The sequence below is a fragment of the Uloborus diversus genome, chromosome 4 (assembly GCF_026930045.1).
Source record: "Uloborus diversus isolate 005 chromosome 4, Udiv.v.3.1, whole genome shotgun sequence".
Lineage (NCBI taxonomy): Eukaryota > Metazoa > Arthropoda > Arachnida > Araneae > Uloboridae > Uloborus > Uloborus diversus.
In genome coordinates, this window is record NC_072734.1 from 156,187,161 (window position 1) to 156,204,447 (window position 17,287).

At 32.3% G+C, this 17,287-nt stretch overlaps 1 protein-coding gene across 1 annotated transcript in view; it reads left to right on the top strand.

Moving 5' to 3' along the window:
* Window positions 1-17,287, top strand: part of LOC129219785 (E3 ubiquitin-protein ligase MIB1-like) — a 126,157-nt gene that overhangs the window by 10,144 nt on the left and 98,726 nt on the right. Inside the window, exons 6-11 of the mRNA XM_054854085.1 lie at window positions 8,773-8,849; window positions 9,013-9,196; window positions 10,545-10,689; window positions 11,201-11,334; window positions 13,274-13,381; window positions 16,390-16,587. Coding sequence (XP_054710060.1) covers window positions 8,773-8,849; window positions 9,013-9,196; window positions 10,545-10,689; window positions 11,201-11,334; window positions 13,274-13,381; window positions 16,390-16,587 — 846 coding nt within the window. The remainder of the gene's footprint in view (window positions 1-8,772; window positions 8,850-9,012; window positions 9,197-10,544; window positions 10,690-11,200; window positions 11,335-13,273; window positions 13,382-16,389; window positions 16,588-17,287) is intronic.

A 17,287-nucleotide genomic window follows, 5' to 3' on the forward strand; every position in this document is an offset into this window, starting at 1 on the left:
CTGATTTCGAAGATGTTATTATGACATTTTTATATTTTTGCGAGTAGTCATCAATTGTTTTTTGAATTCGGGGGCCAAAAATACCAGTTGCCTCTTGTAAACAAACAAATACAAGGGGCAGAACTTTTCCAGACAGGATAAGAGAATATTTAGCAGTGTATGAATGCGTTACTCTATTCATGTCATGCCTTTTGACGAAAATAGTTTTACTTCCCTTTTGAGCCAAAGTCCTGTTGTACACCGACTGATACTGACATCCTGGAAAAAGGAAATGGGAATTAAAATATTTTGTCAAAAGAAGGCGCGGATCCAGAGAGAGGGTCGTGGGGGGGGGGGGGTCATGACCCATCTTTTAAATGACCAAATATAGAATAAAATTGCATTTTTGGGACATATTTCGAAAAAAATTGCCTATTTCACACAAAAATTACACTTTCACCTTTCCCTTTCCGAAAATGACCTCCTCCTAAACCAGAAGCTGGATCCACCCTGGGGCTGAAGATCGTAAAATAAGTTTTTAATTACTTACCTGTTTGGTCAGTATTGATAACATAATCGTTTTTTAAATTCGGTATCAACTTGAACGTCTGGATTACAAAAGTGTCTGCAGAAGCCAAAGTTTCTTCGATCGTCGCAGTTTCTCTTTTTGAAACAAATTTTGTGACTTTTCGTTGACGAATGGCCTACTTCCTTTTGAATTTTTTTACCCAACTGTCAGATGCTTTAAATTCAAAATCTGTAAATTATCGTGCTGCTGCTAAAGCCCACTGTTGCAAGTTCCAAGTTGATAATTCTCTCAAGCTTCTAGAAAACGATCATATGTCCAAGAATTGATTACATCGTATTTATCAAATAGATTTCCTCCGTTTTTTAGTTCTTTCTCCCATTGCGATAAATATTCATTTTTTTTTTAACCGACTGCATCCTTTCTTTTGTAATGTTCGTAGATTCCATGTGGGGTGAGCCGTTGCTATGTTCACAACTTTAATTTTGTAATCCAAAGGAAGATGCTCTACCGCTCTTCTTTTTTTATCTTCTGGTTCGTATTCAGCTGATGAGCTTTGAATTTTGACTTGCTCAAAAGGTTCCTCCTCACAGTTTTCATTTTCATGAGCAAGTTTGTCATCAATTACAAATATTTTTTCAACCAGCATATCCATAGTACGTTCATAAATTTCTTCGCCCATTAATTGCTTCACAAGAAATTGAACTTGATGGTTCTGATGCAATCAAATGATTTTCAGTAAGCAAGCTCTCGTAATAAACGACCACATCTTTTAATCTCTGCTTCAACATTTCACTGTGCAATGAATTTTGATCCATTTTGCCAACAGATTTTATTTGTTTCAGGGTTACCTCAATAACCGACCATTTCGATTCACAATATTTTAAAAACTGAAATCCTTTTTCACGGTACAGAATGTTCCAGTCTAATATACAGCACAGACGATAAATAAATTTAATGATGAATACAAATATGAACATTGCAGACGATAATAGATGGAAAATAAAGAGTTGAATATTCAATTTAAAATACAGCAGACGATAAATTTACAAATAACAGAATTAAGGAGCAAAACCATTGCTCGATAAGTACGGCTAGGGTTTTGACTACCTGCTTATGTGCAATAAAACAACATTCTTACTCATCCACAAAAAAAACTGATTATGTTTTATTGCAAAAATCATTTACTTCGTCAAAGTTTATAATATTTAAAAATGTGTAATCACTTGTTTGTGAGAATAGTAAATAGAGTTTTAATGTACTATCACACATTAAAAATACATCATTTTTTTAAATTGAGTATTACCTTCATTTCAAACTGCAAAAAACGGTAATAGTCACTTTATAAATGAGCAAATTTTGAACTTACAGGGGATTTGAACCCGGATCAGCCGCATGGAACCCCAGGGCGCTGCCCACATGACCACCGGGCGCTTATTTACCAACAATCTCTACTAGTTTATAAGTTGCGCATAATATTCCAGGCCCCACAATGTATGCCCGTAAAAATTTTTAGGTCCAGAGATTTTCTCTTTAGAATCTTGATCTGTAGGTGTTCTAATGTGAGAATATCTTGGGTAGACATGTTGAATCCTGCGCGAAATAATTTTACAGGCCATCAAAGATCATTTTGGTTCACTTGCTCATTACGTTTTTCGCAACGTGCGTACCTATAAATTTATTTTTAGTTTTGAACTGAAATTTTTGGGCCGTAGAAAGTCAATTAATGTAATAGTTATGTCATAAAAACCGCTCTGGCTTTTTCCACAATTTTTACGTGAGGTATCTCTGACGTTTTTTGTTCAACATTCTGGTTACTTAAAAATGTACAAAAATTAATAACTCTTAATGAAACCAAACGATTTTAAAGTGTAAAACCTTTTGTGTAAATCAATATTTTTCAAGGTCACCAGTGCAGCCAGAAATATCTTCAGTAGGGGTTTTTTTGGTCAAAAATACCTTCTGAACTGGGTTTTTTCGATCAAAAATACCTTCTGAAAGGGATTCTTTGATTGAAAATACCTCATGAAGGGGATTTTTTGATCAAAACAGCTCTTTCATATGCATAAGCTATACTGTAATAAAATTTGCATTCATGTTAAAACCAGTGGCTATAGGGATTTTTACCCCCCCCCCCCTCCCCGTCGCTCCACGCTGTTCAAGGTTATTTATCGTCTGCTATCAAGGTAATTGTTTTCGAGTAAAAATATTCCACAGTTCCAAAAACTTTTTGTTTCATGTTTTTCTGTGACAATAACTATTTTAGCAATGGCTGATATTTCTAAACTGAGTTCAGAAAGTTTTGGTAGGCAATTGAAGACATCTTGAAGACAGTTTTAACAAACGTTTGTCAAAAGGAATCAAGAGAAAAATTATGTTCTTCAACAAAAACGAGTTCGGGAAGCTGCTGAAATACGCAAAGACGCAATATTGAAAAACGCGGCAAGAAAATATAGTGTGTCATTGCAGCAACTAGAGCTATAAGAAATACACGAGAGGAAAAACGCTAAAAAAAAATGGTAGAAAAAAATGCACAGACAAGTTATTTTGAAAGTGAAAACAATGTTTAAAAAAAATCAGAAAGTACTGAAGGAGGTCCAAATCAAGACGAAGTTTTTGACAGAGTAGCAGATCTTAACAGCGATATGAATGTTTCTGTTGCGAATTCATATGCACATCCAAACTGTATAAGTTCTTATATTCGAAAGTATGAGCGAGAAACCAATACACAGTCTGCGCAACATCTATCCTCAAAATTTGAACTGTTTAAAAAGGCAAATGAAATATTAAAGCCTCTGTTAAATGCTGGGCATGGATTTATTCTTTCAGAAATAAAAGAGTTGATGCTCAATGCTCAATGTAGATGAAAATGCATTGGTTTTTATTAATAAAACAAAACTATTTCTCGTAACAACGTATAATGAAAGGATTCTTTTCTGTGCTTTCAAAAGAAAGAATGAACCTTTGTTGTTTTTTTTTAGTCATTTATCTCTAAAAGGACTTGCTGCTGCTTTTAGCTCACAAGAAGCTGTGAAGACTGCAGAAAATCATTGAGAATCTTGAGAAAATCATTATAAGATGTTGATTTTAGACTACAAGAGAAGTTCTGCTAAGCAAGTAAAGACGGTTCAGGATGCTCTTGGCTCAAATGATGAAGAAAAAAGTCAAATAATGATTCAATCGCTGCGCACAAATATTGAAAGCTTGAAAACAGAGATTGAGTTTTTGTTAAAGGATGTAGTGACAAATCAGAAATGTGCAAGTGTTGGGAAGTGTTTCGTTCACTGGTATCACTTGTAAAACACTTGATTATTGCTGATCGCGAAGAAAATTACAAATTATACGTTCAAACTGTTGAATTACTGTTTCCAGTCTTTCGTGTTTCATGCATCATTTATTTACTATATGAAACATGGTACGTAGAGAGGATAAAGGCGCTAGAAAATGAGTGTCCCTACATGTAAGAAAAATTCATTCAAGGCAAATTTGTTGTTAAAATTCAATGCTGTGAAGCCAGAGATGAAATTGGAACAAACGATTCAACAGTCGCAGAAAAGTGCCGGAAAAATTACAGGGCAGACGAGAAAAAGTATGTTGCCGAGTGGCACTTAGAGTATCATGAAATTTTAATGATATGCAATGTGTTTCGTGGTCTTACTAGTTCTCATTTAATGGATCACTGTGAGAGTGTCCCGCATCCTTATTTTTATAGGCAATCGTAGCCAGTATTTTGATGAAAATGTCAAAAGACTTGTTGATTTTATCTATCAACATGTAAATCCCTATGATATTTCTGAAACAGAGCAACTTTACAGCTTTCTCACTAAACAACTTGTGAATGGTAGTGTCAGGATTCGCCTTCTCAGCATCATGAATATCATGAATCATTGATCAGAACAGTACCGCCAGTTTAGACTGCATACATTTTGTTTCAAAAATTGTCTGATTTACTTTCCAAAGTCAACCTACCATGCTTTGAGGCACACAGTTCTTCATAAAATATCATTTCTAAGCTAATGGGAAAGAATCAACTTAACAAGGGTACAGAGACATGGAAATAGCGAAAGAAAGGGGAGAATGCATTAAAAATATTTTAGCTCATGACTTGTTTCCAACGAACACATTATGTGATGGTCAGGGGCGTGCACAGAAAATTTGGGGCCCGTCACAAATGCCCACAAATGTTTTGGCCACCCTTCCATATTGTTTAAGCACATATTTCATCCCTAGTTTTAAAAATAATAGGCCCCCTTCAGGCTCAAGCCCGGGCCAACAGGTTTCTCTTCTCTCCCCTCCCCCCCCCCCCTGTGCACGCCCCTGGTGGTGGGGATTCACCTACCAAGCTATATTGCAGAAATATCCGTTCCCGGAACATTTTTTATTCAGCAAAGTATCCCCAATAAAAACTGCCTTCGTTATATATTTCATGCCACAAGTCCGCTAAATAAAGAAAACTTTTGGCGAAGTTATCAGCAATGTTCTGCACGGATTCATTCCTGTATGCTCTTTTCATGAACTTCATCCTGTGTTCGATAGTTATTTGCAGCATGTTGTGAAATAATTCGAAAAGATGAGAAGAGAATCAACTAAGGGCAGAACAAACATTGCTGTAATTGACAGAAAAACACTAGTACCTATGCAGGTAGAAAAATTCTGGTCTTCAGTGTCAAATAAGGAAAATTTACAGTAACTAGCACGCAAGGAAATAGAAGAAATGTCCAAAAATGCTACATTTTCAGCTATTGCTTGTGGTTTAACATTTAATGAAGAAGCAATCTGCAATACTTTTCATAGGAGATTTGAGACACATCATTGAAGAGCTTAATTAGAATAACTCAAGAGAAGATGCAAATCTACGAATTTTTCCACACATAGACTGGGCTGATAAAAATTGCTCAAAAAGAGTGGCTGCTGCATCAAATGATACAGACGTCCGTCGTAGTGCAATAACATGCAATGCAAAAACAGATCGTAACCTTTTTTAAAAGTAACTAATCTTGTATTTTTCGTTTATTGTGTTGCTGAAGAAACATGTATGTAATAAACAGGAGTTTAAAATGAGCATTTTGGATTATTTATTAATTTTTGTACCCTTTTTAGTAACTAGAATATTCAACAACAAATGTCGGAGATGTCTCCACGTAAAATTGTGGAAACAGCTTGAGCGGCTTTTATGACATAATTAATACATTAATTGACTTCCTTAACTCCAAAAATTGCAGTTCAAAACTAAAAATAAATTTGTAGGTACGCCCGTTGCGAAAAACGTAATGAGCAAGTGAACCAAAATGGCCGCTATCTTTGATGGCCTGTAAAATTATTTCGCGCAGGATTCAACATGTCTACCCAAGATATTCTCACATTAGAACACCTACAGATCAAGATTCTAAAGAGAAAATCTCTGGACCTAAAATTTTTTACGGGACTACATTGTGGGGCCAGGACTATAAATCTTTAAAGGCTGTATTCTCGGAATTTTATGGCTAGTGTGCTTTATTACTTTACCCTGAGAGTACCCTTAAGGGATTCTACTAATCTGCCAAATCTCATCCCGATCTGAATTCCCGAGACCGTAACCTCTCCTTGTTAGTTTATTTTAAACTTTGTTTTTTTCATGATGTTGGCATTTTCCCCTTTCTTTTTCTTGTCTTTATTTTTCTTTTTCCAAAATTGTTGTATTTTTGTTGAATTTCCTGAAGTTTTTTTTCTTTCATTCTACTACTTTCTTTTGTTGTGGTTAACGAAAATATCTGTTTTAGCTTTAGTGGCTTAAGCTTCTGCCTATTGAATTCTTTCTTGCTTGGATTTCAGTTAGAAATCTCTTGTTTATTGCTTTGCATTCCTATTGGCTTTTTATTGGTTTATAATTTTCTCATTGATGTTCAGTATCTGCGCTATTTTGATTTTTTAAGCTGCTTGCTTTTTTGCCTCGTTCCATTTGTCGGATGTCTTTACATCCCTTAGTTCAATTGCTTTCCATTAAAAAGGTACTCCTTGTAATGCCGAAAAACATAACGTTGCATCCATAAACCATCAAATGCAGCTTTCACTTCCACTCATGTTGCCCAAAACTCACTGATTTCCCCTTTCAAGAGGTTTTGTGCAAATGAAAGACAAGCCTAAGGAATAAAACTCTCTTATTCACATTAATATATCATTGTTGCCATGCCATACTTCTTCTCATTCTTATTCATTTTTTTTTTCCTGTGATGAAACTATCTAAATATTAATGTTTTTATACAATTACCGATTTGCTTGCTTTTAATGCTACATATTCATACAGAGAAAACATGGGGAATTTGTTTCCCCAAAATTGAGTAGCAACCCTGTACATTTCTATGACTTCTTTTGATGTCCACATGAGGGATTAAAATTATCCATGCTGTTTTTATCAACATTAATACTTTTGGAATACATTCATTTGCACAGTGTGCATGCTAGTGCAGTAAATTTTAATTATCATCATCCATTCGTTGGAGTAAACAAAATAATCAGTTCAAAGAGCACTCGTGTTTTTGTTCATGTTTTAAAAAAGCTTTGTACAGGGTGGCGACAGATCAGGGAAATCAGGGAAAAGTCAGGGAACTTTATTAATCAGGGAAAAGTCAGGGAATTTTGAAAAAATTACAAAAAATCAGGGAAAATGGATTTTATGAAGGAAAAAATTTTTTTTTTTGCTTTACAAAATTAAGTACTCTAATTCCCTACGCATTTTTCGCCAATTGCCTGTTCAAAAAAAAAAGTAAAATTAATGAGGTGCGATTATACACTGCCGCATATTTGTGCATCTTTTTTCCTCGACGTTAAAGTATTGAATCTTACTTATTAACCACGTGATGTACTTCCTAAAATTGCTTCTGTGTTTGTTAGGTTTTTTATTTTACTTAGCTTGAAATTTCCTTTTACGCTTTCAATGCTACATAAAATTAACAACCATACAGGCAAAGAGGAAGCCTTCATTAATGCCTTAGCTCCTTTGCCTTTATTCCATTGTCTCGAAGTAATTAGCGTTCTGTAATCACGATTTCAAGAAGAAATCTTTGGTTTTTGAATTAATACTATAAAAACTTAAAAGTTATTACTTCTTCGCATTTTTAATTTAATTGCTAAAATTGAACTTTCAATTTAAAAAAAATGTTTTTTGCCGTTATACTATTTGTTGTCACCGCAGATTATAAAGATTTTTCTTTTCTTTAGACTTAAATGATTCTTTTATTTTATAACCAATTTGTATTCTTCTTTTATATATTTTGAAATTAACTAATTGCTGTTTTTTTTTTGCATTTCAAAGTTTTTTGTTACAAAAGCAAGCTAAGATTTTTTTTCGTTACATACTGAAATCATTTGAAATAGAGTTAACTTGTGTACTTAAGTAAATATCTTTACTTTTTTATTGTTAAAATGCTGTATTCATTCATTAAAACCTATGTTCTTAATTAGAGAAAAGCTCCCTATGAATGGATGTCAAATGGTTTCATCTGTTTTGCATAAATATGTCAATTAGTTATATAAGTAACTACATTACTTCTATTCTTTCACTATTACCTGTTATTCTTGCAACAATTATTATACTGTTTGAAAACTTAGTTCAAAATAATTTCAATTACTTTTTAGTTCTATCATAAATACACATATGTTTTTAAGAGTAATTTTAATAGTTTCTTAAAATTTTTATGCTAAGTGGTTCCTGGAAGAAAAGTTTTTTTTTTTTTTTAATTTTCTCTAATCTTTCCATTGTAGAAAAATTTAATGTACTGTTTTGTAGGTTTTTGTTCCTAAAAAATTGACTTGATATGTTTTTTTAGCCATTCTATTTAACTTGTAGCATCTTTTAAAAATATATCTTTAGTTCAACTTTACACAACTTAAATCGTTTAAAATACTGCATTTTATACAAACATACAATGGATTTCAAGTAGAGCAAATAAAAAACCCATTATTATTGGTAACGTAAATCAGGGAAATTTGAACTTAATCAGGGAAGTCAGGGAACTTTTTTTCACAGTTCCTGTCGCCACCCTGTTGTAACATTCTTTTGCAAGGTAGAGGATTTGTTGGTAAACAGGTGATGAGTTCTTTTAAGGAAGCTTTTTTTTAAATTTGTGTGTGTGTTTGTTTCTTACAAGAACATTCTTTTTCACCTCCTTTGGTGATTGAAAGTTGTTTTATAAACTCGACTTGTTATTGTTTCTATTTATTTTGTAAGGGACAATTACTTAGCTCCTCTGAAGCAAATGTGTACTTTAAATTCTTCCCTTTTTTTACAGTGCTTGGGTACTACAGGAACAGTTGTAGGAATTGATGAAGATTCTGATATTGTTGTATCTTATCCTAGTGGAAACCGGTAAGCCAATGATTATTTTGTCTGCATGAGTAATTTTTTAAATATACTATCAAAGGAATCATGTATATTTAATCATGCTGATCACTTCAAAAACCTGATTTTAGTTTTAAAAACTTAGTCTTGTTGATATTTTTGTGCTTTAATATTTATACTATTTGTGCAGGTGGACTTTTAACCCTGCTGTTTTGACTAAAGTAAATACAGCTACTTCAGCATCTTCCATCCCTGGTGACAGTGCTACTGGCCAACAGTTTGCTGTTGGAGACTTGGTACAGATTTGTAGAGATTTGGAAAGAGTGAAAATCCTGCAAAGAGGTCACGGAGAATGGGCTGAAGCTATGCTACCGGTCAGTACACAATGATTTCTAATGTGATTTCAGTTTAAAATATGCAAGTGATTGTTCAATTTTCTTGTTAATGAATATAAAGATATTGGATTGAGGAAAATCATGTATTTTATTTCTCAAAAGTGTTTTTTTTTTGTTCAAAAGCCACATAACTTCATTTGTATTTTAAGCAAACTTAATGTGTAAGACATCATTTTAAAGTCTTAATAATCTTAATAAGTAAGGCAACTTTTCCCCCATTTGTTGCGAAAAATAAAGAAACAATCACATTTAGGCTGTTTTGTTAAAAAAAGACTTATTTTGTTTTTTACTATGCATTGCTTTATTATACACCTAGCAACCCATAATAGAGACCTATTGGTTCTAGTGGATAGAGCACTGTGTTAATAATGTGAGGTGGTGATATCGAATCTCAATGAGCAAAAAAATAGTTAGATTTATTTTTTTTTCAGCAGGATTCTGATCCAAATTTGAGTGAATGTATAATCCAAACTCTTTGCAGGATTCTTGACTACAGTTCTGTTGTTGTTAAAATCATAAACCAAAACATTAATTTTTATCAAATTAAATCATATAACATTTTTAAAAAATATTAAAAAAAAAAACGAGCTTTCATTTCAGTTTATTTTATTACTTTACCAGTTGTACCTACGCGGCAATGCCCATGCTAAGAATTTTAAGGAAGTCCCTTGAGTTAATAAAAATCTCCTCCTAAGTTAAAACATTCCTTTTGTTTGCCTAAAATACATACATCTTTCAACCTAAGATCCAAGCACATTCTGCGTAGTAATAAAATTTAAAATAATGACAGTTGTCCTTCAAAGTTCCTTTCCCTTACCCCTGAGAGAGGAAGCTGAAATAAAGAGATGCATTACAGTTCGAACAGAAATTTGTCCTCTGTAGAAAAAAAAAGAATTTAATACAAATATACATTGCAACTAGAGCAAACTGAACTGTGCATTACAAAAATTCTCATTTCAGAAAAGAAAATAGCCCCTACCTGAAAAGTTGTTCCTGCAGGCCTAGAAACTAGTCTCTTTTCTCCCTATTAGTCTCCTTTTGTTTTTTGCAAACTATCCAAAAATTATAAGTTGTTGAAAATATTTATTGTCTGACAGATTTTTTATCTTTCTTCCAAAAACTATTAAATGATTATTTATCTGTTGCGTTATTCCATCTTTTTCTCTCCCCCTTCCGTCATTTATTTTTATCATATTGATGAGAACTTCAAACGAAATTTTTCCCATGTCATTATTTTCTGCATCTGTTCATAAAATTTCTAATGCATCTTTAATGTATGTTTGAAAAAAATATATAGGTTTGATTTTGTCTTTAATTGAAATTTCAGACTCTTGGAAAAATTGGTCGAGTGCAACAAATTTATCATGACAATGATTTGAAAGTAGAAGTGTGCAGTACATCATGGACCTATAACCCTGCAGCTGTCACAAAAGTGGCATCGGATGGTGCAATTCCTGGAACTTCTAGTGGGGGTCTGTTAATTTTTAAAAATGAATCTTTTGTTGTTATATGTTATTGTGTCTTTTCTTAGTAAAATTTGTATGGCAAGTTATAAGATTGTCAGTTATGCTTAGCTTAATACTTGATAAAATATTGTATAGCTGTGTTATGTTGGTCATCTATACTTCTGTACATAGCTTTTTGTATTTCCAAAATTCTCTGTTCTGAGGCATAATTGCATATCATTGCAACAAAATGTGTCTTAAATTTTATTGCTGCAGTTTCATTAAGCAACTTTTTCTTGTAACGTTCTTTGCTAAATGTAGTTACTTAAGCTATGTGTGCATCTTATATTACTATTTTAATTAATTAATCCAATTAATTGCTTACCTGATGTCAGCTGACAAAGACCTGCTATTTTTCGGGCTGCCCTGGGGTTTACTACTGTAACCTTCATCAAAGCTCACTTTCTTGATTTAAGTTTGTCCTTACTTTTAACACATAATTTCTTACATATAATTTCTTTATTTTCCCTTCTTCTAGAGAGATTAAGTGCACTTTTAAAGAAACTGTTTGAGACCCATGTTTCTGGAGATGTTAATGAAGAATTAGTAAAAGCTGCTGCTAATGGTGATGCTCAGAAATGTGAAGAAATTCTAAAAAGATCAGAAGCTGATGTAAGTCACAAGAGTTTACATATAACACTTATAAATTTAAATTTTGCTTCATGAATCATATTAATACTAATATTCTTGTATAATTACATTTACTTCAAAAATTCTGTTTAAAGCTAGTACTAATTTAAACTGATTAGACTGCTTTTCCGATGGGAGTGTCAAGATTACCCAAATAGCTCAAAAAGCTAGAGCTTTCCATCAGAATTTTTTGGGGCCCAAAAATAAAAATTCCAGTTTCTGCCTTTAAATGCATTTTTAAGGAGATTTCAAGCATTAAAAGTGGTTCAATAACATCTGGCCCTTCTATGTCATGATGTACTTTTATAGCAATTAGTTTTATTAATGAAGTGATAAATCTGACTAAACAACTAATCACTCTTATTCGCTGAGAATTACAGTGCACTCATATGTACCGCAAAATTTTTATATTATAGAAGTGGGGGGGGGGGATAAGCTTTCTTCTGAATTCTGCTGGGCCACTTTTAGAAATAATACTTGTAGCATCAGTGAGTTTTGTTTCAATGTGTGTAGAACTTTTTAAAATGGGGCATGGTAGTCTCGGGGAGCATGATAGTCTTGGAGAAAGTTTTCTTTCAGGCAAACTGATTGCAAAAAATCAGGGTGGTTATGTGGCCGTTCGACCAGATGGTAATCATAGATTGGAACCCCCTAAAGATGAAGGAATTTCCAAAGTAAGAGAAAGAAAATACTAGAGACTTTCCCTTGGGGACAGCTTTAGTGCTTGGATAATACTCACATCTCCATTTGAAACTCCTTCCAATGGCATAGCTATTGAAAGAAAGAAAAATACTACGCAATGGCTAATAGTCTTTTGAAGACCTCTGGTTGTAATCTTTTCAGGAGAAAAAGGAATTCTATCAGTGGCGTAGCTAGACCCGACTTTCAGGGGGGGGGGGGGGTTACTTCTTTTATATATATATATATATATATATATATATATATATATATATATATATATATATATATATATATATATAACCGCTTGGAATTTTTTCCTTTTCTTCTTTTTTTTTTCTTTCTCTTCTCTCTTCTTTTTCTCTTTTTTTTTTGAGACTAACTTTTCGGGGGGGGGGGGTTTGTCCCCAAACCCCCCCCCCCCCTTAGCTACGCCCCTGAATTCTATTCTGTACTGACTTAGCTTTCAGAACTTTGTAAAAAAAAGAAAAAAAGAAATGGAAGAGAAATAGCGCGTCCATGGGCGCCCATAAGCAAAATTTTAAGGGGGGGGGGGACCTCAAAAATTTTCCCATTGGTTTTGCGGAATATTTTCCCCGTGGAAACTGATTTCAGTACAGATTAGAGATATTAAAATCTGTGGCTCAAATAAGTTGAAGCTTTACCTTGATAATGTTTATTCCCTTTTGGGGTAATAGGGATGGGTGATAAACACTAAGTTGATTCGACTATTTTTGTAAAAGTTTTGCTAAAGCATTTCAACTCAAATCCATGCAGCAATAACTCTTCCCTTGTTGTAACTTGTCAGAACCACACTATAACATTTCCTTTATCAACAGCAGTTTGTTGATTCATTTTATCACTTCTGATTCTAGACTCAGAATCTATATGAATTTTCATATCTTGTTTTGATTTTGTAATGCACATGTTTTGTTAGCTACATCTGATAAGACCATGTGATTGTTTTTATTTTCAATCATTAATTGATTTCTTACGCACATAACTTTAGGGTCATGAATCCTAAAATGAAAGCATTAAAATGCTAATTTAAATTAAATAATATGATTAAATGGCTGATTAAGAAATTAATATATGGTTTGTTCTAACTTTGGAATATGTATATGTTATACAAAATTAGTTTTGTTTGAATTATTTGCTACTTTTGTTTTTATAAACTAATAAGAAAAATAAATGCAATTATTGCAATTTATGACTTTTTACTAAAATAATAATAATTTTATAGGTAAATGGTGTTTTTGCTAGTCACACTGCCTTGCAAGCTGCAAGCCAAAATGGACACATAGAAGTTATAAAGATTTTGCTTAGACATAATGCAGATGTGGAAATAGAAGTAATTTGTCTTTAATAATAGTCTAAATTTACTATGATTTTCCCTTTATTTCTTAAAATTATTATTAAAAATGTATTTGAGTTTAAAATGCTGGAAAGTAGTATAGTGGAAGATTTTTTTAACTGACACTTTGAGACCAAAAGCTGTGTATGCTACACATTTTTGCATTGTATCAGAGCTTCCAACTGGTCCCTCCTTTCTTAACCTTTTTTTTCCTTTTAGTGGCAAGTTCCGAAAATCAATTCCATTATCTAATCCTTTAACTTCACATTTTTAGTTTTACTTTGAATTTTCCCTGTAACCTCTTTTTTTCATTTGCAAGTCTAGCATTTAGAGGGTAATTGTCTCCTCTTGGCTATTAGAAATCAATGAATTGAGCATTGATTTTTACACTTGGACCCCCCTCCCACCCCCTTGAAAGTTTTGAAAGAAAGTGCCTGTCCATATGCTCTTTTTTTCTGGAAAAAAAAAACATAAATGTGTTTTTCACAGCCCTAAAATTATAATTTGTAAATTTTAAATTAAGGGGCAGAGCTGCTAGAGTCCAAAATTATTCTTTGGTGAACCAAATTCATGTTTCTCATTCTTGGGAGAAGGTATTTCATTTTTTTTTATTTTATAAATAGCAGATTGATTCCAATTATAAATAATCTTTTATCGATTAATCTGTACATTCCTAATTTTAGTCCCTTTTTGTTCCTTTTTGTTTAGAAGTTTGATCCTTTTTATTCTTAGGAACAAATTAAAAACTTTTTAGGAGCCCTGTTACATAGATCATTTAACAGATCAGTTAATTTAACCTCATAAACATGATTCATATTATCTGGAATGTATCTATTTATTTGCATGTTAGAATTGTTTAAGACAAACGGACATTCACTTTTATTCTAGTCTCTTTTTTTTTCAGCAATTTTTGAACTCTTTGACGTTGGTTACTTTTTCTTTTCGTAAAATATTTAAATTTCAATTCACATGAAGTTGTTTATTACTCTTTGTAACTAGGTGTATAAGTAAAACTTTTTTATTTTCTATAAAATCTTAACTTTAAGCTACACCTGTATTTTTAGGACCAATTGGAGATGGGTTCTGAAAAGCTCTAAAATCAAACACTGAATCACAGTTTGTTTTGATCTACCCTCATATAGTGAATTTGTAATTTTATAATTAGCTACTATCATTGCACCTTTCATTCTTAGTATTGCGTATATCACAATAAGTAATTTTCAATATATTCTCATTTAGTTCCTTTTAGTTCAGCTTTTTTTCTTAAACTGTTTTTGCTTGGGGCTTTTAAATTTGATAATTTAAGCAACAAGTGCAGGACGTGAAACAACTTCTTTCTTTTTTTTTTTTGAACACCTATTGATCAAAAGATACTGTAGTTAAAAACATTACTCAATAACAAGTAGAAATTATATAATTTTTATAATATTTCCTCAGAGCAGCAGTAAGACATCTTAGCTTTAAAACAATCGCAGGATATCCTACTGTTGTTTTGAAGCAATAACATATTCCTAATGATGTAAGAATCTGGTTGTAACTCCTGGTCATATTTTGTAATTAAAATAGAGGAATGTGGGGGCAAAGTGAAATAGTTAAGATGAGTGAGCTTTTCAAAATACACAAATTGGCAATTTGTTTCGAAAATTATAGTACATAAAGAAAGAACATTGTATTGTATGTTGTAATAAAACTTGCAGTGAAACAGCATTTCGTGCCTTCAAAAAATGGAAAAATTTCACTTTTTTTTTATGGGACTAAGTGAAAAACAAAATATTTTACTTATGAAATTTTTTCTATTCGATGATAAAAATTATTTTTGAACAAATGTATATAAAAGGTTTAATGAACAAATGAAAAGATACAGAAAAATAAACGAAAAATTTAATAAGTAAATTTTTCAATATAAAGAAAAATACATGAATGAGTAAAAAAGTGTATGAAAAAAAAAATGAATGAATAAATAAATAAGTGAATTACTAAATGAAGGAATGTAGATGGATTAATTAATAAATGATTGTGTAATTTAGTTAATAATTGAATGAGTAAACAAAGTGAACTATTTCCATTTGCCCCATCCATTTTGCATCGCATGCTCTCACTAATTGTGAAAAATACTAAAAATAAAAATAAGCTTAATATTAACGAAATAAATACTGCACCAAATATTAGACGGTCCCAATTAATATTTAATATATATGTAAAAAAAAGAACTTTATCATTTGATAATATCAAAATAATTTTTGACTTGCAACAAAAAATTGCAGTTTGAGTATCGATTTTTGAAAATTGCTTGCATTGTCATATGCTTTGATTTCCAGAGATAATTGTTCCTTGTCTGGAGTAGACTACATATGTTACTACATAGTTCAAATATCAAAGTAAAAAGTTCACTATTTCGCTATGTCCCACGTTCCCCTACTTGTATCAGACTTATTTTGCCAACTACTAGTTTTACTTCCACATCAGTTCTTCCAAGACTACAAAATTTTTAAGTATTTACTTAAAAAGTTTTGTGTCATACTTTCAACACAAAATTGTTCACTTTTCATCAATATTATTAACTAGAAAATCGCATGTCAAGGTATGACAGGTGAAAATTGCTTTTACATTTGAACAAAGTAATTGCCTGCTTGGTGGTATTTTGATAGTTGACATTTTAACCTTAACTTCAGTAGGTAGCGCTCACTCTGGATCTCCTTTTGGTTTCTTCATTATCCTAAAATGAGTCTTACCAGTAAAACAATTAAGTTACCAGATCCAGTTCAGCCTCGTTAAAATGAAGCATTTCCCTGCATGTCAAACATTACCAAAACAATATTAAATTATCATGCCGTGGCGTGAGTTTCATTGTTGATGACTCAATTATTCACTATTATATATATGAGGACGCTTTTGACTTTTGTTTTCACTGTTTGTTTTAATTTGCTCTAAGTGTGTTAATGTATGTTTAAAGTGTTATCTGTTGAGTTTTCCTCACTTAAGAGTATATTTATGTTTCTTCACAGGACAAAGATGGGGATCGTGCTGTTCATCATGCAGCATTTGGAGATGAACCTGGGGTTATGGAGCTGTTAGCTAGAGCTGGTGCTGACCTAAATGCCCGGAATAAAAGGAGGCAAACTCCTTTGCATATTGCTGTAAATAAAGGTCACGTAGGGGTAGTAAGGAGCATATTGGAGCTTGGCTGCCGTCCAAGTCTTCAGGTTAGTTAAATAAAGTTGATATGTGATGTTTTTCATGTTCATACTGTAAACTCCCAATTATACGCAGAATTCAGTAGCACAAGTGCTGTGGATAATAAAAATCGCAAATAAACTGTAAAAAGGCTAAACTGAGGGACCAATAAGATAAAAAGTGTCCTTCCTCAAAAACTTGGCTGTATTGATGCATAATACTTTCTATACAAACAGTAAAAATATATACAGTAGAGGAAGTCGTCCAAAAACGGGCCACCACTTTCATTTTATACCAACTGATTTACTCGTTCATGCTAAAGGGATAATTTTAGTGCCAATAACTCTTCAAAACAATCATGAAGGTTATCTTAGGGTTCAAAAACCATTACACCAGTTTTAAGTGCTTTAAAACTTCATAATTACGAGAAAAGACAAAATCAAGTTTTTCAAGAGGTGGCCCAAAAATGGGCCACATGAGGAAAAACTATTTTATCTTTAAAAAAATTAGTAAAAGCATGAAATATTAATTTAAATTTTTTATTAAATATCATCTTAGATATTTTTATGAAAAATAAAAATTATTTATTTCATTTTTTAGTTGCAGAAGTTGAGGTTTTGTAGTAAACCTTTTTTTTTTCCATCCAACAAGCTCGAATGTTCAGCCTTGCAGCAGAGAATCCACACTTCTCCTGTAATGTCATCTGAAAAGAAGCTGATGTAAAACATG